The sequence below is a fragment of the Dicentrarchus labrax genome, unplaced genomic scaffold (genome assembly GCF_905237075.1).
Source record: "Dicentrarchus labrax unplaced genomic scaffold, dlabrax2021, whole genome shotgun sequence".
Taxonomy (NCBI): Eukaryota; Metazoa; Chordata; class Actinopteri; family Moronidae; genus Dicentrarchus; species Dicentrarchus labrax.
In genome coordinates, this window is record NW_026136702.1 from 24,383,911 (window position 1) to 24,408,998 (window position 25,088).

Consider the following 25,088-nt stretch of genomic DNA (forward strand, 5'->3'; position numbering starts at 1 on the left):
TGGAACTGACTATTTTTTCCATCACATCTATGTGCATACAGCCCACTAATGATCACAATTATCTTGTTGCTGTGGTGGATAAATACATGCACAGTAATTTTAACTGTATGTGCAATGAACACTTTAATTTTCTTGAAGATTAATTTAATGTAAAATAAAATAAATTCAACTTATAGGCTGGGGTCAAAATAATGTAGTCAATTTGCCCGAAACTGCTGCTTAAATGACCATTTGTGAACGTGAAAGTCCTGTCCTGTACTGTCAAGAAATACTCCTGGAAAATCATTTGTTAAAAAGAGTGGGAACCCTGATTTTACACAATGGCTCATTTTAGTAGTACTTGCTCGACCCTAGAAAACACCACCTTTTTAAACTACAGGCTATAACTTCCTTTGATCGTTTCATCCTTCAGGTAATGTGCACTTTGAGGTAATATCTACACAGTATGTGATTAACAGTCTGCAGTCAGACGGGTTGTAATAAACCAGAAATATCCTTTGATAAACTGAAGTGTGACACAGCAGAGTGAGTAGAACTGTCTTCACAGCTGTAAAATCATCATATTGCTTTAATAAAGTGCCTTGTTTTATTTCTTTGTTTGAAGGGGAAACAGTTGTCCAACGGTGAGTTGCTTCATAACTACAGATATGAAAATCAATTGCATTTCCTCTCCAGGGCCCAGTGAATAAATGAATAAATCACACAGTTGGACTGTACTCACATTTGGGATGCTGCTGCGTTCACTGACTCCTGCCATGGAGACGTCAGTGTCGTAGGACGTCTGGAAGAAAAACAAACGAATAAAGGCACATAATTACCATACTGATTAATCAGCATCCTGCTGCGGCGACCATTACAGAAGTCCTCTTCAGCACTTCCTGTCACACTAAATGCCAAGAGAGAGTTTAATATTCCTAAATGATATTTAATCAACTTTATCAGCATCAGCGAGGCAGGCAAGAAACCAGAGGGCCGCATAGTCATCAAACTCCTTTCTAATCAATTACGCAGAATTTTAATACGCCTCTAAAAAAATAAGTGACAGACTTGAGTCAATGATTAACATCAAAAGAAAAAGGATTTTCTGATTCAAGCTGAAAAGCACATTGAGGAGATTAAAGATCACAAAAAACACAGAGCGGCAGATTAACATGAACACCGGTGTTATGAAAAAAAGTCTTCTATTCTCAGAGCTGCTGCTGCACACACTGACCCCTGAAATGACCCACAATCCTTTTGAAACCTGAATGTAATGTTAATAATCTACATGAAGGGTAAAATAGTCTTCTGAAAAGTCTGTGAATGTGTTGCTGTGGTGATCTGCTGGTTAATCCGTCTCCAGCTGCTTTCATGCTGCCTGAAGGTCGACAGGACACAATTTAAAGCCTCAGTGTGTAAATCTTCTCTTTGAGACAAGTTCAAATGTTTCATTCTGCCCTCGTCCACTTCAACTGACCTTCCTAAGTCCCGCCCCTTTTTGCTCTGTGCTCCAATAACAGTTGAGCAAGCCTTGGTCAACCTTCTCCTTTCCTGTACTTAGATATGCTATGTGCAAGGCTAATCTATGTTGAAAAGACAACCACTTTATGAATATAGCTAAAAGATTAAAGCTACATATATATTTATATATATATATATATATATAGTCATATCTTAAGTTATCTAAGCAAGCATTTTGCTCTGTAGCAAAACCACGCCCCCAGGAAGAGTGCTGGCCTTTGAAGCCAATTTGACATAGCAGCCAAACTGTGTAATTACAGCAATAGCGTCCATCACGTGATACACACTGGCAGAGCCAGTAAACACCATTTTAGGCAAGGGCCCAGCCTCCCACTCGTGTCAATGTTTACAACTTCAGTGAGAGGAAGAATGGAACTATCTATCAGAAAAAATAAAATAAACAGTAACGTTGATGTGCACCTTGCAGCATCTCTCTGTCTGTCTGTCTGTCTGTCTGTCTGTCTGTCTCACCAACCGCTGACAGTGCAGCTCTTGGCCTGTCTGTGTCTTCCAGGTCTGTTCTGTGACTTTGTGTCTGACATAAGTGAGAGTGAAATACAACTATTGATTAGGTTTGATAAACACCAACAGGCAGCAGTGTTCATAAACTTCAGCTCGGAAAAGATAACCGCATTGCACGAAACTCGTGCTTTCCAGCAGCAGTTACGTGTCTGGGCACCAGTCCAGACTATATATGGTTGTGATGGCACTCCTCATTTTTAAACAAGATAATGATTATCTACTCTCTCAGTCGAGGTTCAATTATGGCTCTGTAATGTAAGATATAGCAATGGACTGACATTGATATATTGATTAAATATTGAATTTGATTTAACTTTAATTAAATTTAATCTTGATTAGCAGGGCATACTGGGCCATATGGATCCACATCTCTGAGTAAGTAATAATAATAATATGTATTCAGTATAAATAATAGTCTGTAGGCTTATGTTCACATTGTATAGACAAAGCTAACTGTATAATATTGTGAGGACTGGACTAATTACGACACAGCAGAGCAAATCTTTTTAGTTTTTATTATTTTTTACATTTAAATGTTCTACAATGTTAATGTTAATATTCAGTTAATATTCTATATAATATTTCTATTCAATAAATATATAGTTTATTTATACCTCACTCTATTCCGTATATAGCTACTTATTCTTAGACCATATGGAGCAAACTGTTTTAAAGGAGGGAGGATTGTAGTGGGAGTACTGGGGTGTCAGGTGCAACTGTGTGGCAATTGCAAATAGTTTACATGGCTCATGGGTCAGGTAGGAGGGCCTCCTAGCAAAAATTTTTCCATAGGGCTCTTTGACCTGTTCTTTTAGTTATATTCATAAAGTGGTTGTCTTTTCAACATAGACTAGCCTAGCATATAGCATATCTAAATACAGGAAAGAAGAAAGTTGACCGAGGCTAGCCCAACTGTTATTGGAGCACAGAACAAAAATGGGCGGGACTTAGGAAGGGTCAGTTGGTCAAGCTCCTGACTGCAGCACCTGTCAGTCATCTTGATTGGCTGTTATTCCAGACTGACTGGTAGTATTTATAGTTGAACCTCTGGTCAACCTGGTTTTGATGACTAGTGGCTGTAGAGAGATGATTTTATTTGAAGTTATTTCAGGTGTCCCATTCATGTTCTTAAAGACAATGTGAGGTGACAGACAGTGGGAGCTCAAGTCTTCAAAACTTTCTTGAAACTCATGAGGTAAGAAGTTTACCTTTTCGAAGATGCCAGAGTCATGGCTCTTCACCTTGGACTTAAAGCTGGAGGAGGGTTTGAAGTCAGGGAGCTCAGCGGTGTCTCTGCTGATGTCACAAGAGACCTGGCGGCTGGCTGGTCTGGAACCCATGCTGGACAGATCAGCCTCGGTGTCTGTCAAACACTGCAGATGAAAACACACTTTATTACACACAGAGCACACACACACACACACACACACACACACACACACACACACACACACACACACACACACACACACACACACACACACACACACACACAGTGTATCCCTCTCCTCAATATGATTTAACAGCTCTAAAGGATCTGAGCTTACCGATTCGCTGTCGGAGGCAGAGGAGAGACGGGACTTGCCGTTGCTCTGCCGCCTGAACTGGCTGCTGATGTCAGAGGTCTGGCTGGTCACAGTAGAGCGACGCGTCGACATGAAGCTGCTGCTGGCGGAGCGGAGGTCACGTTGACGGACACAGAGCAAGATGCCGAGACATGGGATGTACTTGGCTAATGCTAACCTGGACAGAGACAGGGAGGATTTAAGTATTAATCAGTACTTTGTGGGTTCAGGGGTCGACTTTACCATAAAAAAAAGCTTTGATTCCCTCAACTAAGAGGACCCCAAACAGAGAGCCCACAGTCAAACCAGAACTTCCAGTTTCTGTTCCAGAACTAAGAAACCCTAATTCAATATCACATTGACATTTGTAGCATTAACGGGTTGGATCATAACCTGTCATGTGGATTAATAAACACCATTTCCCATAAGCCCTAGATCCTAAACGCTACAACTCGACAAAAGAGGGGAGTGCATGGGAGTGTCTGTGGTCAACATACTTTATTACCTTTTCTCTATTTTCATGAAAAAGCTCTCTACTTTTCTTTCACCATGATGTTACATGGCGCTGTTGTATAAAACAGGTATCTACAGTTATGTAAGCTGTTTTCTTTTATCCTGCAGCTTTTAACAATCAAGGTCAGGTGTCCTGCATCAAACCATCCTGTGTGTGTTTGATTCTCTCTAGTCCAGTTAACATTCAGGTTAATTGAGCAGCACTTAGTTCAGATCACTTGTTAGAGTGCTTAAGGCGGCGGTGCTTTCTCTGATTGGATCAATTCTCCAACAGTGTGACGGTTCACTGAGCTGCAGTCACGTTAGCAGGATGAGAACAGGCGACGCAGCAGGCAGGTTAGCTGGAGCCTTTCATACAACTGAGGGTCATGAGGTGTCAAGCTCAGATACTAACACACAAACAGATGATCTATTATCCCTGTCTAAAAGCGTTAAAAATGAATTTACAGGATGAATTTAGAGGGGAAGCTGATTTAGTTGAAGTCCAAATGTTGATTTAGTGGTAACTGAACAGCATTTAGCTCTAGAAGTAGGTATTAAGATAAGGTAGACTTTATTGATCCCACACTGGGGAAATTCACTTGTTACAGCAGCTCCAGATGTGTAACACAGCAGATGACAAAAAAAACCACATTAAATAACAAAATAAAATAGAAAAAAATACAAGATATCAAGAAAAAAATAGAATTTGGGTTGTATGTACAAACTATAAACAGTATGTTTATACAGATGTGATTTAAAGTTAAATTATAACATTGCACAGGTTGCAGAAGGAGGAAGTGGCATATCGTATAAATAAATAATTACACCAAACAAAAAATATATTTTACAGAACTGATTTCACAGGGCTATGAACAGGACTAGAGTGCATGTAAGAAATTATTTATGCATATATATGTATGTGACGACTAGGTCAGTCGGTAGTGCAAGCAAAAGAAAGTGACAATAGTATAAAAAATGACTATGATATCGTTATAAAGTCTGATAGCTGCTGGGATGAAGATTGTTTATGTGATTGTTATTAATCGTGTGTGTGTTACCTGTATTTGGGGTGTGTGATGGCGTAGATGATGGGGTTGTGGATAGCCGAGGCTTTGGCAATGATGGCGGGCACAGAGTTCATGTAGGGAGTCAACATGTCCGCATACCTGCAGCAGGAAACACAGCAACAACACAGTGAGGAGCCAGGAGAAGGTTTGTGGATTCAGAGTCTTGATCATGGACACTTCAGCACTTCAATTCAATAAAGAGTTTTTCGTGGAGCAGCATCTAGTGGGCATTAGAGGAACTGCAGCTGAAGTCTCAAAAATTTTAATTTGGTGGCTGTAGGTTTGAAAATGATTTTATTGCAGTACAGGTGGCGGTTTGTTTTACCCAGCGAAGGCAGTGAGAGCAACACTGGAGTACGGTGACCAGGAGATGACATAGAGCAGGATGACGATCAGAGCGATCTTCGCCATCTTCCACTCATTCTGCAGCCGGTGGAAGTTCTTCACTGAGTCACGAGTGCTGCCGTGACCATGAACGCTGCCGTTCATCTTCCCCACAGCCCTGAAAACACACACACACGCAGACCTGTAGTACTATACCTGTGAGGACATTGTAGACTTGCATTCATTTATCAGAGGCTGACCCTGACCTGAGGCTCTTTTTTAGAATGATTTAAACACTTTTTTCTTGTAGCCATTCTCGTATTCATGGGTTTTGATATGTTGCCAGTTGTATTGAGGAGATCCTTGCAGGTACATAAAATGCGGTAACATCAAGTAACAACTAAGGAGTCATACAGTTGTTAAAATTTTCAAGTATTGATTGTATGTTGGGAGAAAACTATGATTAATCATCTGTTCACTAAATGCATCATGCATTGCTGGCTATATTTCTAAATTAAGTTACTATACTTTATACTGCAACTTCTTGAAAAGTAACTTTTTTGGCAATAAAACAACTGCTTTTTGTTATTAGAATGTAACCTGAAGTTTTTGTAACAAAAACTATATTTTCTACAGATTATGTGCACATAAAAAAACATATAATATATAATTCTATTAATTGTCTTTTAATATATAGTTGAAAAACACATGCGGTCCACCTGAGTAGACATGTGGAATACTCCTAGAAAAATGCATGCTTTAAATGACCAGTGTTTAGAATTTACTGATGACTAGCTATGAAGTTGCAGATTGCAACTAAGTGTGTCGGAGAAACTACAGTGGCCGTAAAACGCAAAATGGCCTTATCTTCAGCCGGTGTTTGGCTTGTCCATTCTGGACTACTGTAGAAACATGGCAGTTCAACATTGCAGACTTCATACCAACATACCTATGAATATTATTTTCCATTTCTGTCAATACATCCTCCTAAATGGACCTTTAAAAATTGTGTTTCATGCCTAAAGAGTAATAAAAACAAGGAAATAGACTGCAGTTAGTTCACTGTCTGTAATAACAGTAGGACGGTCAAGCAACTACAAAAAATAATCATAAGAAGAAAAGATAATATAAGGCCTTTATTAGTGGTCTATTACTAGAGCGAGGAATTATCTTTTATAAGTTTTATCCTGATGGTAGCGCCAGAGAAAAGGTCAAAAAAGTCAGTTAGAAAATAAAAATCTGTGAATTATAAATATCCAAAGGAATCTTGCTGAAGGATGTTTTTCTGTCAGCTGACTAACTGAACACCATCTTTATACCTTTTTTAATGTTCGAAAAACAAAATCTCTCTCTTTTCCTTTGAAACTATTAAAAATAGGTAGAATTGGTTGAGAAATCAGGAAGTAAATTATAATTACAGTTGTGTAGGGATAAAACAATTCAACTAAACCGTTTCTTTTAAAAATTCAGTTATTATTTTGGTGAAAATGAGCAACTAACACAAAGAGAAAAAAACCACCCTGACTACACCGAACAAACACACAGACTGACTGGTTGGTGGTGCGGATGGCGCGGAAGATGAAGAAGTAGCAGTAGATGATGATGAAGAGTGGCAGGAAGAAGACGAAGATGAAGAGCAGCATGGTGTATGCTCGCACCGACGGGGTAAAGGTCATGTAGTCCCACGTACAGGAAGTCATCAGGCCCTCCGGGACATAAGCACCTGATGGGCGAGAGACACAGACAGGGAGGGTTTTAATGTCCCATCATGCTCTTTCAGGCGGGGGCCAGGAGGACCCTAATATTTTACACATATATCTCCATCTCCACCATTTTTCATGAGTTTCCTCAAGTATGTGAAACAGTGCCCCAATGGGTTGTAACCTCTGCTAAATGTCTTGTGTCAGGTCTTCACAGTCAGCTTATCCTGTTTACGGCAGATCTTAAATAATAATCTATACTTTAAAAACAACAATTTAGTTTTCTTCAAAGGAATGAATGGAATGCTGAGATATAGGCCTGCTTTGTATATTTGAAAAGTTTTTTTACACCCCTTAAAATCAAGAAGGCCTTTCGACCCCCTGTGAAGCTTTGGTAATCCCCTGCCACTGTACCTGTATCAGAGTGTAAGATTTGTAGTAGGCACACTTACATATTTCCATTTGTTAAGAAAATACACAGGAGAAATGTGTAGGTAATACATCTACGATTGTTTTTGATGTAAAAATGAACCTGTTGTTTAAAGATCACTTAGTGAATATGTGGTTTTACGATACTATAAAACTGACTGGCCCCTGTAAACCGTCACTTTCAGGAGGCGTTATGTTCAGACAATATAATTATTCAGAGGAAACAGGCTCAAATTTGATGATACTTCAGATATTAACAATATACTGCTGCTTAGAAGGTTCACAGATTTGTGAGGGTTTTTATTCCCTACATCCCCCCCCCCCACCAGATTATTTAGATTTATGGGAGCTTTTCTGTTTCTATACATTATAATTTACATAAAAATGTGAAAAACAAGTGTGATACAATCTGCTGAGGAGAATGAGAACCAGGTGAGAGGAAGAAGAAATGTACACCACATGTAGGGAGTGAACTTGAACTGAACTGTTAATAAATGGGATTTGGAGGGTAAATGAACAATACATTTGATAGAAGATACACAAAGCTTTGAGGCAGAACTGAGCAGATTAAAGTGCAGCAGACTTGTACAGTATAGGTTTGCGTGGGCTATATCGCCTCAAGTCAATATCATGATTAACTGTCACGTTATCTTGCTAAGAATAAAATAAACAACATCTTGATAAAGGTTCTATATGCAATGTCAGAAAATGTGTGGTAAGTGTGTCAGTAACAGTGAACACAATAAATGCAGGAAGTTTGTGTAAAACGATTCTGTAAAGTGATTCGGAAGAATTTTGAGCAGATTATTTCCTTTGAATACTACAGAGATAATGTTTTTTATATATTTTCATAACATTTTTATGCAATTTTAACAACCATACATACGTAATAGGCTTCTTTTTTGGACAAATTCTGGGTTTTCTTATCATTTTTCTATTAGGTCTTTGGTTGCTTTAACTTCTCTAATGCAGGATGAGGTTGTTTATGGCTCTGTGAATATAGCCTGTTTTCAGGTCTTCAAAGTTTAGATCTTAAATAAGTGTGCAATACGGTGTGTCCTCACTCCAGCCGAAGAACGGTGGCAGGCTCCAGGCCAGAGAGTAGGCCCAGGCCGCCATGAGGATGAGGAGGGCCCGTTTCCGTGACAACACGCCGATGGATGTCAGAGGTCGTGTGATGACAAAGTAACGGTCCACAGCGATCACTGTCAGCGTGATCATGGAGCAGATCCCGAAGAGAGCGCCACAGAACGCATACACCTCGCAACCTAAAGTCAGAGAGAAGAAGAGTGGTTATTTTTATTTGATAGTATATAGTAATGCTATAGAAGAAAATGCGGTCAATGATCCAGCTCTAGTAATAATATTTTTTCACTTTAAATTCAAGTAATAAAAAGCAGTAAATCAGCATCTCCTCTACTTAAAAACTCTCTCTGTGGTATTAAAATGACCTGGAGCGTTTCTCTGGGGAGATGGAGGAGGGTGGACTCAAATGCAAACACTGTTGTCTCTGAGCTATAACTCAGTAATTAACACTGTCATGGTGGGAAATGAAAACTGCTCTGAAAGACTGCAGGTGGAGAGAACACATAAGGATCATAACACATCCAATTTACCTTTCAGGGAATTTATATTTCTTTAGTAAACTTTAATTTCTTCTGCAAATGTTCCATACTCAGTGCTACAAAGTCCTTTCATTTATTCCTTTTAAGAACCACAATAATGTTTTTACATGTTTTAACCCATTAAATGTTCCTTTACTATCCAATACCAACTACTGTCTTTAGACAGTACGAAGGGAGGGTTATATTTTAGTAAGGCAACAACATGTCGCTAGTGGGTGATGCTCATCATATTCTCTTTGGGGTTGGTTGTCAGTGAGTGATAGTGAGTGAAAAACTGACCCCCTGTATAGTTGTCACGGACAGACCACAACAGATTTTATACCAGGCTGTAACACTTTAATATGGGGCCTTATGGAAATTCACTGGAGCCAGCCGTGAGGGGCTGTTAGAGGAAGTGCAGTTTTTGGCACTTCTGTGGCTTCATTTGCAGCCATGGAGGTTGCTGCTTGGTGACTACAAACCCCATGATGGTTGTTGGATGGTAGGATGGTTGTCCCAAGAGCTTTTGAACAGAATAAGCTTAAGGAGAGTAAGGTTACGTCATTCCTACCTGACACTTACTTACGTTTTTTTGAAAAGGGAATATATTAAGGATAATATTTTGAAGGATTCAAATCAAAGTAGAATTGTGACAACCAACCCTGTTCTCCCCTACCACATGATGATAACAGAAAACAGAAGCGACAAAATATTTACTGAAAGTGTTTGTCAGTGATGCCTTCAGGTACCTTTCTCTCCGAAGATCCACCTCGTGTGCATGCTGGTGATAAAGAAGATTGGCGTCTGTGTTACACACATCAGCAGGTCTGTGATCGCCAAGTTAATGATGAACATGTTGGCTGGCGTCCTCAGGCTGCGACTCCTGAACACACACACACACACACACACACACACACACACACACACACACACACACACACACACACACACACACACACACACACACAGTTTTTTACCCAAAGATCTGGTTCACTTTTGATTAAAAGTGAATTAATTTTTATGGTTGTGTCATACATATAACTAGCTAGACAATATCAGTTCATACAAAGCAGTTAATCCCTCTGCACAACCCTGCAGGAAGATTACATATTTCTGGATTTGAATGCAGCCACTGCCACACAGACCTGCAGCTCATTGTGCATCCATAACTCCTGACCTGCTGCCTGGGTCTGAGTTGCTGGTTGAGCTGCTGGGTGATGCCCAGAAATGTCCCGCCCACAACAAAATAACTATATTTTATACATTGTTTTTCAAGAAAATCAAAAACACATCAAAATTTAAATTGACATTCCAGTTTTTGCTGATTTGAACACCCGGTTTATTCAAGCCTTTTCATGGAAACTTCATCAGCACAAAACAAAATAAAACTCACAGTCACAGGTCACACAGTCGGTTTTCCTCAATAAAGAGGAAGGAACAGCAGCTCTCAACTGTAACACTAACTTTAAACTATCTTTAAATTCTGGATGAATGAGATCTAAAGCAAAGTTCAGACCAAAGATTCGACAACGAGACGAGTTGAAACTTGCAACTACTTGCAATGTGCTAGTCTGCAACACTCTGACAACCTTTGTCTGAAAGGCTCTCTCTACTTATGTTCTGGATATAATTTGTAGTGTCCTAAAATATAAAATGAGGATAGTGACTGTGAGTTATTTGCTACTGTTCCATCTTATTGATGAAACGATGAAAACTTTCAGTACATTTTCCCTGTCCAAAATCATTTCAACCGGCTGACTTGAAATAGGCGGCAGGCATTATGTTAGTTCTGAAAGGAGATTTGACAAGCTGAGTTGAGTTGAGTCGAGCTGAGATAACAGTTCACAACCTTCTACAGCTGTTTTGTCACGTCTGAACTGAGCTCAACATGTGATTTGGGCCCAAACTTTAGTTTGTTCTGCACTCTACAACTTTTGGCTTTGACAACATATTTTCTTCAATAAAAGCTTATTTTGAATAAGAGAAGTGCAGTGGTTTTCACATTCAGCTTTAGGTTGACGAGCAGGAAGTTGATGTTCCTTACAGGTGAGTGGCAGCCGGAATCAGGGGGTTCCTGACTCCTACTACAACACTTCAGAGTCTGCTTTAGAGGATGAGGAAAAGCCGACATGGAAAAATCTTTTAGTGCTGCTTCAATTCTAAATGTAACATTTAATCAATGGAACCCCCATCATGGAGCAGGTCTGACTTTAATGAAAGATCAATATCTGCCCCATAAATGGTCCAATCAATATGTGGGTCGAACTCATCTTAAGTGCTAAAGTTTCATCAAAAGAGTCGAGTAGACATGTCGCTCTGGTTTCAGAGAAAGACTTTTCTGGGTAGCGACGGAAGATAAAAGACTCAGTGTGGGGTCGATAAAAACCAGACGGCCATGATGACTCATTATAGCCGGAGGACGGACAGACACACACACAGGTCCTCCTCTTCTGCTTATCACAGCAGGAGATTAAACCTCAGTCTCAAAAGCACTTTACAGCTCAACTCTGAGCCCAGCACATCACACCAGTGTTTCCTCCCCAGGTAAGAACAAAATCTCCGTCCACCACACAGCCACGACAAAACCTGATCATTCTCCCATTTGTGGATTATTTTTACTTCAACAACAGGAAGGGATAAAACCAAATTGTTTCAGTTTGTGCAGACTGACGTCAACCTGTCAGCCTTTCAAACATTTCAAAAACATTTTATGGGATTACAGAGAAAGACTGTCGAAACTTTCTCATCATTTTCTACATTATTGTATCTTATAATTATCAGTTTACATCATGTGCGTGAGAAGAATCTCTAAAATCAAACCATTGCTGACCTGGAAGAAATTATCCATGTCTTAATTTCATCCTGTATGGATTAACTCTCTATATTCAGCACTAAATAGTCTGCAATTGGTCCAACATGCAGCTGCTCGGCTCTTAAACACACCACCACAGCTTTAGCATCCCTTCACTGGCTTTCCATCACTTCCAGAATAAAAGTCTATCATCTACAACACGGATTATCTCCGTGTCCTTTGTTAGAGCACTTAAGCATATCTGTGTGTACATGTGACCATATGGCAAGTACTGTGTATTATCCAACATGTTCTAACTCCAAACTTCACGCTCAGGGAACCTCGGTCAAGTTAGAAATAAGAAATATGTAACTTTATCGCTCTTTATACTACATCACCTGACTTTGATGGCAGGTGCGTCCAGAAATGATAACAGGATGTACCTACGGCGTCATATTTTGAAGGACCAAGCAGCAATATTTGACGAAATGGGGGTGAGACCGGGTTGCCTGAACGCAGAATAAGGATCAGAGACAGAGCACAACTATACTTGGGCACAGGAAGTTATCCTACTTGCAAAAGGCGTATAAGACCAGGAAGTTCCCGATCATGCCGGTGATGCCAATGGCAAGGATGACGGAGCCGATGGTGTAGTGGGCGTGGACGGGCACATCCACGGTGGGAAAGGGGTACGAGGCCTTGGGCACCATCGCCGCCTGGAAGACAAAACAGGAAATTACATGCAAATGTGACTATGAATTATGAACCACTGTACAGCGTCTGATAAACCTTCAAACCCATTACTCAGACTGGACATCCTGGTATTAGTTCTGGTCCTATGTCATCAACCTCATCTCCTTCACTACCTAGGGAAGGAGAGGCCCTTGCCCACAGCAGTGCCTGTTCTCAGCTGTCCTCCCGTGTGTGTGTGTGGACAGGGGTCCACAGCCAGCTGCAGCCACTGGCCGTGGGCTCACCACGCAGCACTTCTGTTGTTCATCAGTGAAATGTGTGGATTTGCAGACTGTGTGTCTGTCAACAGTGACGCACAGACAGATCCACATTATTTACGCTTGCCTTAAACCCCTGGTACTCCACTGAACCCCTGGGGTGAACAGCCGAGAACAGGCACCAGCTGTGGGCTAAGGAAGCTTAATATTACTCTACACTTCTGTAGTTTATCAATTAAACAGATTTGCAGACTGGAGTCTCTGAAGTCCTCACTGAAATGCATAATTATTAACTATGATGAAGTGATGTGTGGCACGTCTGTTGCCAGGAGTACCCCAAAGTTCACTTCCAGCATCTTTAATTTTAACTTTAAAATGAGGAAAATTACTTGTTATCGGCAGTTACTCAATATGAAATGACTCAGTTCAGGGGCAAAAGAACATCACTATATGAAAAAACACAGATTTTATTCTTTATTCTTAGAGCCTTACCAGAAGGAGCTAAAAATGTAAATGCACATTTGTTGCAATGGTGGCGTCGGAGTACTGGTCACTGAGATCCACAGGTTTCATTCTCAGGAGCAGGACTGAGATCAACTACATAGAAATCTTTACAGTACTGTGGAGATGTTGTGTATGAAGTGTCCAAAACATTGATGTATTAATTATTACTTATATAATTATATACGCCAGAGGCTGGAGCATATTCAGGCGTTTACAGCAGTTTAGTGCAGTGAGATCCAGCCAGTTGATTTTACAATTTTGAATCTTTCAGAGGAGAAAAAATATTCAGCTGCTGTTTTAAACTTGCTGCCATGAAAGACTAATCATTGCTTTAGGGCATTTGCTGAAGAGACATGAAAGTATAAGTAGAGATTAAAAAGTCCTTCATATCGATTACATTATTATTCCACGTGGTGAAAAACCATCACGTCGCTAGACCTCGCTAATCACCAATCACCTTAATTCCTTTTGAAAGAATAATATCTACCGTACATCACTGTTTCAAATTACCGAGCCCTGAGCTCCCTCTCTCTGTCGTGTCTCAGATCTCTTTATCCCGTCTCCCAGTTGCCATGTTAACGGCATAAATTACTCCCCTGCCAGCAGAAATATCAGGCACAGCTAATCAAAGATGGAGGTCAGTCAGAGGAGCGACCAGTTTGATTTGAATGAGAGCAAACAAGTTTTCATAAAAATATTTGAAAGATTCGATAGAACTTGGCATAGCAGTAGACTCTAACTTTACCTGTCTCTCTCCAACATCCTACCTAAGTTTATCTGCAGTTCAGTGCCCGATATTTTTCCATACTATATTATCTAGAATTATTCCAGTGGGATATTGTCTGTGGTTACATATTTACATCTGGATATAGGGTGTAGGGAGTGGGCATATAGTTAAATTTAGGGAAAAACAAACAAACAAAAAAAAAAAAAACGCAGTAACACATGCAGATTGCGCAGGCAGAAGCATCCCATTATGGGTGTTGTGTTTGTGTTTCCTCCTGCTCGATGGCAGAAACTCCCACTGTGCATTCTCATTATACACCGCTGGATGCATTCATTAATTATGTAAATTTTCGGACACGACACAGGCATTTTACTGTTAACTGACCTTGTGTGCACAGTTTATACAGTGAAGTCATTCACAGAAAACCAGCTGATCCATTTTGTTTTGAGACTGAATGACTGAACTTTTCCCGCTGGAAAAATAATGACATAAGACACAGACATTAACTGTACAGTTTGCAGGATTACAACTGGTATGCACACCACCAGCAGCAGCAGTAAAATCAGCTCACAGTTAGTCACATCCTCATCTTCCAGTATTAGGACATCCAAATACATTTTACCAAATAGATAGATCAAATTTAACTTTGAGACTCCAAGGTGTTAATTAACATCGTCTTGACTTGAACGCTTCATAGGTTTTCTATCTAGTTCATCAGGGACTGAGGTCAGTCAGAGCAGTTTAATTTCACTTAGAACCTGAAGAAACTGAAGCTGTAATAAAAACACTATGGAGTCTGGCACACCAGTAGCCCTTTTCCATTCACATGTGCTGGCTTGGCTCGCCTCAGTTTGATGGCAGGGATTTGCATCTCCATTATAACAAGGCTCCCCGCTTGAGAGTGTGCGCTCCTTTCTTGCACCATTCAGGGCGTTTTTTTAAGACTTGCACAAACATTAAAATATTTTAAAAACTTTTAAGTGCACATCAATTTAACAATTGGCCCAGACAGCTAATCAAATCAAGCATTTTGATACATCCATGTATTTTCCATCATCATATCTGATCGCCGGTTGCGCATGCAGCTCCGCTCCACAGGCACACCAGCTGTTTTTTCCCTGACGCTCAAGGTGTCAAGGTGTTTTTGAAGTGTCCATACCTGTAGCGGTGCATCTCTGTGTGATCGGGCGCTTACACTTTAAAGACAGAGAGAGTGCCACGATGGTCGAGAAAGCTCAAGACTGAATGAAGAGAGGACTGGTGTTGGCTAGAACAAAGCAGTGAATCAAATAAATAAAACTTTATTTTCTGGGGCCTTTATTGCCTTTATTGACAGGAGAACGCTGATGATAGACAGGAAAGGGAGAGAGAATGTAATGCAGAACTCTCGGACACTTTAATTCATGTGATGTAAATGTTTCTGAGTTGTTTCAGCACGTTGCCATAGTTATAGAGTTTGGTTAAAAAAGTTCAGGCCAAGTGTGATTAAACTCGAGGCAAACCATTTGTGCGTGAAACAGTTTAACACACCATCCAGCCAATCAGAGATCACAATCCATGTGGATCCGGTACATGATGCTGATGCTTCACGTCTCCTGCAGTGACCCATAAAACGAGAAGTCACATGCAGTCCGCTTTGGTCTAAATGTGCATTAAACTGCTCAGAGCTCCAAACAACAGTCAGCGTAAAGAAAGAGGAACGAGTGAAGGACGCGGTGACATTGATGGAGTCAGACATTGTGACAAACAAACAAACATGCTGCCTCAGGGCCACACATCCATCTGAATGCACCTTTACAGCTTGAATCAGCAGCAGTCATTTTTAATCAGAACTGAAACTCACACTTTGATTCAGTGTGAATTTTCTTGAAGCCTTCAGTCATGTTGGCTGTACAGTCGCTTGTTTGTGATAAATAACGCAGAGGCTGTACGAATAAAGCCTAATTTCACCTCAGATTTTTCTTAGAGGTTAATTAAAAAAGGACTATTAGCTATGTAAAGATACAGTGGAGTCATGGTGTCCTGAGCAGAGAATAGACCTTTTTCAATATTTACCAATACGCCGCATTCCAAATTATTATGCACATTGGATTTAAGTGTCATAAACTTTTAATTTTTAGTTTTTCAGTTAAACTCATGGATGGTATTGTGTCTCAGGGCTCTTTGGATCATTTAAATCAATCTCAGACACCTGTGATAATTAGTTTGCCAGGTGAGCCCAATCAAAGGAAAACTACTTATGAAGGATGTTCCACATTATTAAGCAGGCCACAGGTTTCAAGCAATATGGGAAAGAAAAAGGATCTCTCTGCTGCCAAAAAGCGTGAAATAGTGCAATACCTTGGACAAGGTATGAAAACATTGGATATTTCAAGAAAACTTAAGCGTGATCATCGTACTGTGAAGAGATTTGTGTCTGATTCAGAGCACAGACGGGTTCGTGCAGATAAAGGCATAATGAGGAAGGTTTCTGCCAGACAAATTCGTAGGATTTGGAGAGCAGCTGCTAAAATGCCATTGAAAAGCAGCAAACAGGTATTTGAAGCCGCTGGTGCCTCTGGAGTCCCACAAACCTCAAGGTGTAGGATCCTCCAGAGCTTTGCAAGTGTGCATAAACCTATTATTCGGCCACCCCTAAACAATGCTCACAAGCAGAAACGGTTGCAGTGGGCTCAGAAATACATGAAGACTAATTTTCAAACCGTGTTGTTTAGTGATGAGTGCCGTGCAACCCTGGATGGTCCAGATGGATGGAGTAGTGGATGGTTGGTGAATGGCCACCATGTCCCAACAAGGCTGCGACGTCAGCAAGGAGGTGGCGGGATCATGTTTTGGGCTGGAATCATGGGGATTCAGTTTCTGACTGACCACTTTCTTCTGTGGTACAAAAAGAAGAACCGTGCCTTCCGTAGCAAAATTATCTTCATACATGACAATGCACCATCTCATGCTGCAAAGAATACCTCTGTGTCATTGGCTGCTATGGGCATAAAAGAAGAGAAACTCATGGTGTGGCCCCCATCTTCCCCTGACCTCAACCCTATTGAGAACCTTTGGAGAATCCTCAAGCAAAAGATCTATGAGGGTGGGAGGCAGTTCACATCAAAACAGCAGCTCTGGGAGGCTGTTCTGACATCCTGCAAAGATATTCAAGCAGAAACTCTCCAACAACTCACAAGTTCAATGGATGCAAGATTGTGAAGGCAATATCAAAGAAGGGGTCCTATGTTAACATGTAACTTGGCCTGTTAAGATTTTTTTGGATTGAAATAGCTTTTGATTTCTGTAAACATGATCTCCTGATGCTGCAAATTCAACAAATTACCATTTTAGTTCTCTTTACAACCTTTAAAATGTTTTGATCTCTGTTCTGCATAATAATTTGGAACAGTGCATTTTGAGTTTATTTAAAAAAAAAAAAAAAAATCTGTTATCATTAGGAGATTTGTTCAATAAAATTTGAATTATACTCTAACGGTTGATGACTTGAAAATTATACTGACTCATTTGCATCGACTATTTAGGAAAATCTGAGAAAAATATAATTGCATAATAATTTGGAATGCGGTGTAGAGATGCACGATATGGATTTTTTTTCCCATAATGATATACATTTTTCATTATCAGCTGATGATTTATCTGCCCCGATAGTTATCATGCATCTTTTTCCAGTCATACTGATTAGGGTTCTGTTCCATTAAGGTCAAAGTCAGGGTGCTGCTATTGTGCATGTTGGCTCACTGGAAAGGCTCTGCTACACTAAATGGAATGAAGCCTTAATTAGTATTAATGGCAACACCTGTGATTACCCTACTATTTCATCTGAGAATGCCTGCTGAAAAAAAGAGGAAAAAAATTGTGATACAATGCAATGATTTGAGGCATTTTTGTGCAATGAAATTGCTAGAGAAAGTGAAAATTGCAAAAATAGTTGTGGTGATGATGACGATGATTATTATCATCATTATTATTATTATCATGTTTTTTGTATGATTAATAAAAGATCGAAGGCAACTTTTTTCAGTGAAAATAAAATCACACTGCTTGGAGGGTAAATGTGAGACGACATGTCTGTGTGGTCTGCAACTTCACAACTAGAAACAAGGAAGTGAGTTTGGTGACATATGGCTCAATGTCACATATTTTATGGATATTTCATATTATATTCAATGCATAACAAAAACAGTAGTCTACAGAACAACAGATAAACTAAACAATGAACCCAAACATTGGTTGAAGAAAAATCATTCAAGTCCAGTTCAGGTTTGCTGTGGTGTTGGGAGTTTATTAAAGCATGCCGGCATCCTGGTGAACTTACAAACACAGAGCAGATCTGAGCGGATAAGCTCTCTGGGTTAGCTTACCCGCTCAGAAATGAAATGAGGTACTTGCATACTGCATCAGAGATGAGTTTTCATTTCTCTGTCTGTATTCTATAGATTTTTCTATTTTTACCTACCGTAACAATTTAATAGGCCTCTTTTTTTGACAAGGCCATAATGTGTATACGTGTTCTTACACCCCTTTAAATCAAGAAGCCTTGTGAAGCTTTGGCAATCCTTCGAACCACTGCTTTAGCGCAACAATTCCAGTGAAATTAATAATAAGGTTTCAACTTCAACACGCCAATCTCAGCACTCTTATAGTGTCGTTTTCAGAGACAAAGCTGTGAAAAGCCTCTGTACACTACCTGCTCAGCAGCAAACAGCAGACAGACACAGTTGGAGACTAGTTGGTGAACACAGTGGAGCATTCAGCAGCTAAAGAACCAGATATTTACCTCAGCTGTTGGTGGAAAGCAAAAACAGAGGGAACACACTTCAACTCTAACTTCAATACTCTGTTGCTGTGGGAGCTGCTGCTTAATAGGAAACAAGTGCTTTGTATCCAAACGTACATCTCCTCTGGGACAAATGTAGGACATAAAACTGCGGGAGGATTACTGAAATGGGTGACGAAGGACTGGAATAGGCAGCATGGCACTAACATCAGTGCATCACATTCATTAAAAACAAGTTTGTATGCATATTTACACATACATATATGTTCCTACAGTCTGTGGCTATTTCTGAGCATCATTATCTAAATAATTTCCATCTCGTCAGCAGCGAGTGTTTCATTTGGTGTTTTGCTGCGAGGTCAGAGATCTGTCACCACATTAACTCACACATTGAGAGGAGCATGGCCTGTCACGAAAGATTCAGCATTTCTGCTTCGCCCACCACCGCTGCGTTTGACTCAGGGACAACCAGTCTGTTTGCCCCCATCCTCACATCCCAACAGATGTCGCCACGTCTCTCTACTCTCCTCTGCTTTTCTTCTGCTTGTCAGTTACTAATTGTAACACATTTAAACGGAGAACTGATGAATATTTGAAGAATTATTGTCAGCAGTATTCTTTTGGTCTGAAATGTCCTGCCGCAAAAGTGATTCTACTTTCACCTGTTACAAGCTTTATTTCCCTCTTAAATATAATTTTACAGATCCCCTCCAGACATATATACAATTAGTCTGCTTGGAACAATGTGTGTCTGATATGTTTTTCTACAAAAAATGGTCTGGAAATATGACAAGTAAAGTGTGACTGTTGTAGTACTCTATATGATACCATTAGATTACTATGTAAATGTGCATTAATGTAAAAGCAGGTTTTACTGTTGTAGTTGGTTGAGGTGGAGCTCATTTTCAACTAATTTGTATCAGACTGCAACTAATGATTATTTTCATTACGGATTCATCTAGTGATTATTTTCTCCATTGTTCTACTGATTGTTTGCTTTGTAAAAATTCTGTATATAGTGAGAAATGCCATTACTAGTAATCATTATTATTATCATTAATAATTATTTTACTTGAAATGTTTGAGTTTGAAATGTTCAATTTCAGTTCAGTAAGGCACTTTAAGCACAAGCACCTTTATTTGGAAATGTTTTATTTTGCTTAGTGTTTGAGTTTGAAATGTTCAATTTCAGCTCAGTGAAGCACTTTAATTACTTTATTTTTCTTTTTATATATAATTGTGCTTCAAATAAAGACAAGCATTTCTCTACACCTTATTCTTGTTTAAAAATCATTCACATTATATGAAAGTTATGGAGAGCGATAAAAAGGTGACCTTGTGGCGTTAAAGGCAATGTAATGAAAAATGTGGGTGCACCTACATTTTGTGCTGGTGCACCTAAAAAAAAAAGTTAGGCGCACCAGTGCAACCAATGCAACAAGTTAGTCTGGAGCCCTGGAATGGAAAGTTTACTTTTAAAAAGTTGCCAAATGGTTCCATTGACAAGACCAAAGTGATCTGTGTGTTTTGTGGTTGTGAACTGAGCTATCATCACAGCACGTCCAGTCTGAAATACCACTTGATGGCCAAACATACAGCTGATGCGAATTCTCCGCCCCCTCATCAAAGCCAGGCGACAATGGATGACTTCAGACAGAAGCACATGGATACCACAACTAAGAACAAACTTACTGCAGCCATAGCTAAATGGGTGGTTACTGCATGTAGGCCTGTTAACGTTGTGGAGGACGAGGGTCGAGCTAATATTATTCGCATTGCATCCAACGTGATGGACAGTGTTACATGGCGTGAGAGATTATTTGCTCCAAGTGTGAATGTTAGTGTGAAATTGAACACTACAGTATAGGCCAATGTTGTTTCAATAAAACAACATTTGCACAAAGCAAGCCGATCCACTTTTCCATGTTGATAAGAGCATTAAAATGAGAAAAAATAATGGGACAAAAATGGTAAAGGTAAATAGACCTGTACAGCACCTTTCTAGTCTTCAGACCACTCAAAGCGCTTTTACACTATGTGCCACATTCACCCTTTCATACACATTCACTCAGTGATGGCAAAGTCCATCGAACAGAAACTAACTCATTCATACACATTCACACACTGATGCACAGCATCAGGAGCAATTTGGGATTCAGTATCTTGCTCAAGGATGCTTTGACATGTGGCATCAGGAGCCGGGGATCGAACCCACAACCTTCCGATTAAGCAACGACCCGCTCTACCTCTGAACCACAGCCGCCCAAAAGAAATCAAGGGACATTTAGAATAGATAAAAATGTGCAATTAATTGCGAGTTAACTATGACATTAATGCGATTAATCGCGATTTAATATTTTAATCGTTTGACAGCACTAGTAAATGTATTTAGTTATGTTCCAGCTGACGAGTGCTCCTGAATGCTAAGCTGTAATAAAGTACAGTACTGTAGGACACTGGGACCTCTAACTGCAGGTCTTTGGAACAGGACCGACCCTGCTGACCTGGGATGATGTTTTCTTCTTGTTATGTGAGAATTCAGAGAGAGGTAGTGACGTTAAAGGTCATTTCAGCACTGAAGGAAACACAGAAGCCAGAATGATGCTGATGGATGCATGTCGGCTGTCACTGGGTGGCAATGGTTCACTTCAGTCCATCATGTGAGTCCTTCAGGACTATGACAGGCCTGTGAGGTGAACAACCATGTGACCACTGAGTGATGTCTGATGGAGTGCATGAAATATTGTTGGCAAGGGGGGATGGAAACAGGCAGAAGAACGTGTTTAGAAGGATTTTAAAAATGTCAGTCCGATTTACTCGTCTATAAATTCATTGTTTTCATGTAATTGGCAGCAGGTCTCTGTACATAAAACTGGACGTTAACAAGAGCTAATCATTATTAGCATGCAAATAATACTAAAAGGTTACTACAGACAAGGCGGGTCGCCTTCCATGGAGTCAGCCATGTTGAACCGCAGTGTTTCTACAGTAGCCCAGAATAGACAAAGCAAACACTGGCTCTAGATAGGGCCGTTTGTTTTGTTCACAGCCACTGTACTTTCTCCATCGTCCTTGGAAGGGGAGGGTGAAGCAAAAGATTTGCAGCTACACGGCTAGACACTACTAAATCCTACACACTGGTCCTTGAAGAAGAAGTGTGATTGAAAAGAGCTTCAAAACACACCTGCTGCATCGGTAGAAGGTCAATGTGTAGAGCAGGTTGACCTGCAGGGTGTGTGTTCTATATGATATTTAATTAACTGAAACTCATCAGCTGATGGAAATTAACACCTGCTTTACTGTTTCACTTTCAAATATCAACAGATCCTGCTGGCAATTAAATCTTTAATTTCTGTTTCAGATGTCACAGAGAAATGGATGTATGCGTAATGAACTATGTTGGAAAGAAATGCAATGCATGTAAATGAGTTCTGAACATGTTGATTTTGTTTAATACATTTTAAAAATCAGTATTTTTTTCTGAAGTTACTTTGAAAATGAAAGGAAGTGACAGACACCAACGCCTTGACTGAAAAGCTGTCAGTGCAGCATCTAATAAAGCTCTAAAAAAAGAGTTCAAATAATTGTGGATTTTTGTGATTTTCCCAAAGATGAACATTTACCTGAGATTTCACTGCAAATTTAACATGCGTTGGAGCTCGTTGGAGCTCAAAAATGTAATGACAGAGTAACTGTAGCTGTATGAAAATTAAAAGTTACAGTTGTGGGGCTGTACTTTCTCATTTTTGCTGACGTTGTCTGCTGTGTTGGCCGCAGTGGTCGGCGTGCCTGTGGGGCAAGACTGGTTTCTCTCCGTAGACACTTGTGGAGCTTCTCAACTCTGAAAACGTTGGAGCATATTTTGGATTTGCCATCACTTTTCTTAAAACTGCCCACTTTCACTCTGCACCATTGATTTCTCGCCTCAAAAGTTCTCATAAGCAAATTGAGGCACCCCAATAGCTCACCTGGTGTACTCATGTACCAAGGCTCAGTCCTTACTGCAGTGGCCATGGATCGATTCCATCCTGTGGCCCTTTGTTGCATGCCCTCCCTTCTTTCGTGTAAATGGTAAATGGACCTGTACTTGTATAGCGCCTTTCTAGTCTTCTGACCACTCAAAGCGCTTTTACACTATATGCCACATTCACCCTTTCACACACATTCACTCAGTGATGGCAAAGTCCATCGGACAGAAACTAACTCATTCATACACATTCACACACTGATGCACGGCATCAGGAGCAATTTGGGATTCCGTATCTTGCTCAAGGATACTTCGACATGTGGCACCAGGAGCCGGGGATCAAACCCACAACCTTCCGATTAAGGAACGACCTGCTCTGCCTCTGAGCCGCCCTTTAACTATCTATAAAATAGATAGAAACTAAATTCACCTTTTAAAAGACTTGTGATCGTTCAGGTTAGATTTTTTCAAAATCAGTCCAACCTGCAGGTATTTTTGGCATGCTGCAGATTTTGCTTTTGTTTGCATACTGCATACTACAGGCTACATTTTGGCCAATTTAGTACATACTGCTAATGGGAGGTTTCAAATACAGTCAAACTCTTACTGAGGCCAGTTGGGAGCAAAAAACATCTTTTCAGTTGAGAAGAATCTTCAGTGCCGTTCTTTGCTCTTCTTTCAATGCAGATACTCTCTAGTTCTGATAGAACTGATGCCCACAGCATTTATGTTTAAGTCTTTAAGCAGCTGCCATTGTTATTTAAAGGGACACTTCACCCATTTGCATTAAGCTTTGTATCATTAGAACCCCAGTCATATTTTTGAATGGTCGTGCATCATTCCCTCACTTTCCCTGAGAGGGGAGAAATACAGATTTTAGTGTTGCACTTCCTGCTTCCAATGATGTAAAAATCGTTTTCGTCATTGGAAGCAGGAAGTCTCATATCGCTACTACAAACACTACTTCCTCACTTTTTTTTCACTCACGCTACAGACCTATTACAGATCAGTGGGTGGGACTTCACCTGCAGAAACTAAAAAATATAACCGCCATCTTGTTTGGAAGCTAAGCGGAGGCGCTGTCGAGCCAGACATTACGACTATGGTAATCAATCTAATATGGAAGAAATTTCGAAAGTATGATGGTTGAATCAGATGTTCGTGGCTACCTTTATGAGCCGCAATATAGCGAGCAGCAGCTGAGCCTGAACCGGAGGCGGCTGAGGCTTCTGCAGCCGAGGCAGAGGACCTGCCTGTCGCGGACGAGGAGCCCAGACTGGCTCGAGCTGGGGCGGACTGCTGGTGCCTGTGCTCTCGCTGTGCGCCTACGGACACACGGACGTCTGTAAAGTGAGTGTTTCTATTTTCTGTCTTATAACAACGTGCCATGTATGTACACAATTTGTTCAAGCATTATCACAAAGTTATTCCCGGTTAATACGTAACGTCAGCCAGTTGAACTAACGTTTCCTTCTTTACTGCACAAACAGCTTGCAGTTGCATTGCTAACTACTGTGGCACGCTACACACAGAGACCACGTATCGCTAACTGTGTGCTCAATGTCTTGTAGACAATATCGCCTAACAGCCTTTCTGGAAGTCGGGAGTTGGGTCGAGGCCATCGTGTCGTTTTAACCCGCTTATGTGGTGCAGGCTATCCGACAGAAATATCCAGCTCCAGATGGTCAGTACTGCGGCCCCGAGACGTTGAGGACGCTCAGGAGGAACTATAACTGTCATTGTTAACATATTTATTTTTGTTGTTGTTGATATATTTCTATAAATAAATGGTTTACATTCACGTTGTTGTAGTCCTTGATAGTGTTAGTGGGAGCGGCTTGCAGAGCTGTGCATTGTGGGAGTTGTTGTCTTTTATACAAATGCACCAAATTCAAAATGTATGTTACATTTCGACTACATATATAACCCACTTTCAATAAATATTAATGTTTCCACGGGTGAAATGCTCCTTTAATGGACAGTATCAACTCACTGTGTCCTTTTTCTTTAGTTTTCATACATTTTATAATGTTTAGTTTGAAAAGTCATTTAAAGCTGCAACCGTCAATATATAACAAATTAAAGGACTAACATCAGAGGAGCCGCTCGTAGAGACAAAGCCACAGAGACCCATCACCTGAATACAGTTTCAGTGTTTTAGCA

General features: G+C 40.3%; 1 protein-coding gene across 1 annotated transcript in view; it reads right to left on the reverse strand.

Moving 5' to 3' along the window:
• LOC127376667 (melanopsin-A-like) overlaps window positions 1–25,088 on the reverse strand; it is a 63,347-nt gene that overhangs the window by 5,223 nt on the left and 33,036 nt on the right. The window contains exons 4-12 of the mRNA XM_051423783.1: window positions 12,571–12,713; window positions 9,956–10,089; window positions 8,667–8,870; window positions 7,025–7,196; window positions 5,475–5,651; window positions 5,141–5,248; window positions 3,570–3,765; window positions 3,231–3,395; window positions 722–781 (exon numbers count right to left, since the gene is read on the reverse strand). Coding sequence (XP_051279743.1) covers window positions 722–781; window positions 3,231–3,395; window positions 3,570–3,765; window positions 5,141–5,248; window positions 5,475–5,651; window positions 7,025–7,196; window positions 8,667–8,870; window positions 9,956–10,089; window positions 12,571–12,713 — 1,359 coding nt within the window. The remainder of the gene's footprint in view (window positions 1–721; window positions 782–3,230; window positions 3,396–3,569; window positions 3,766–5,140; window positions 5,249–5,474; window positions 5,652–7,024; window positions 7,197–8,666; window positions 8,871–9,955; window positions 10,090–12,570; window positions 12,714–25,088) is intronic.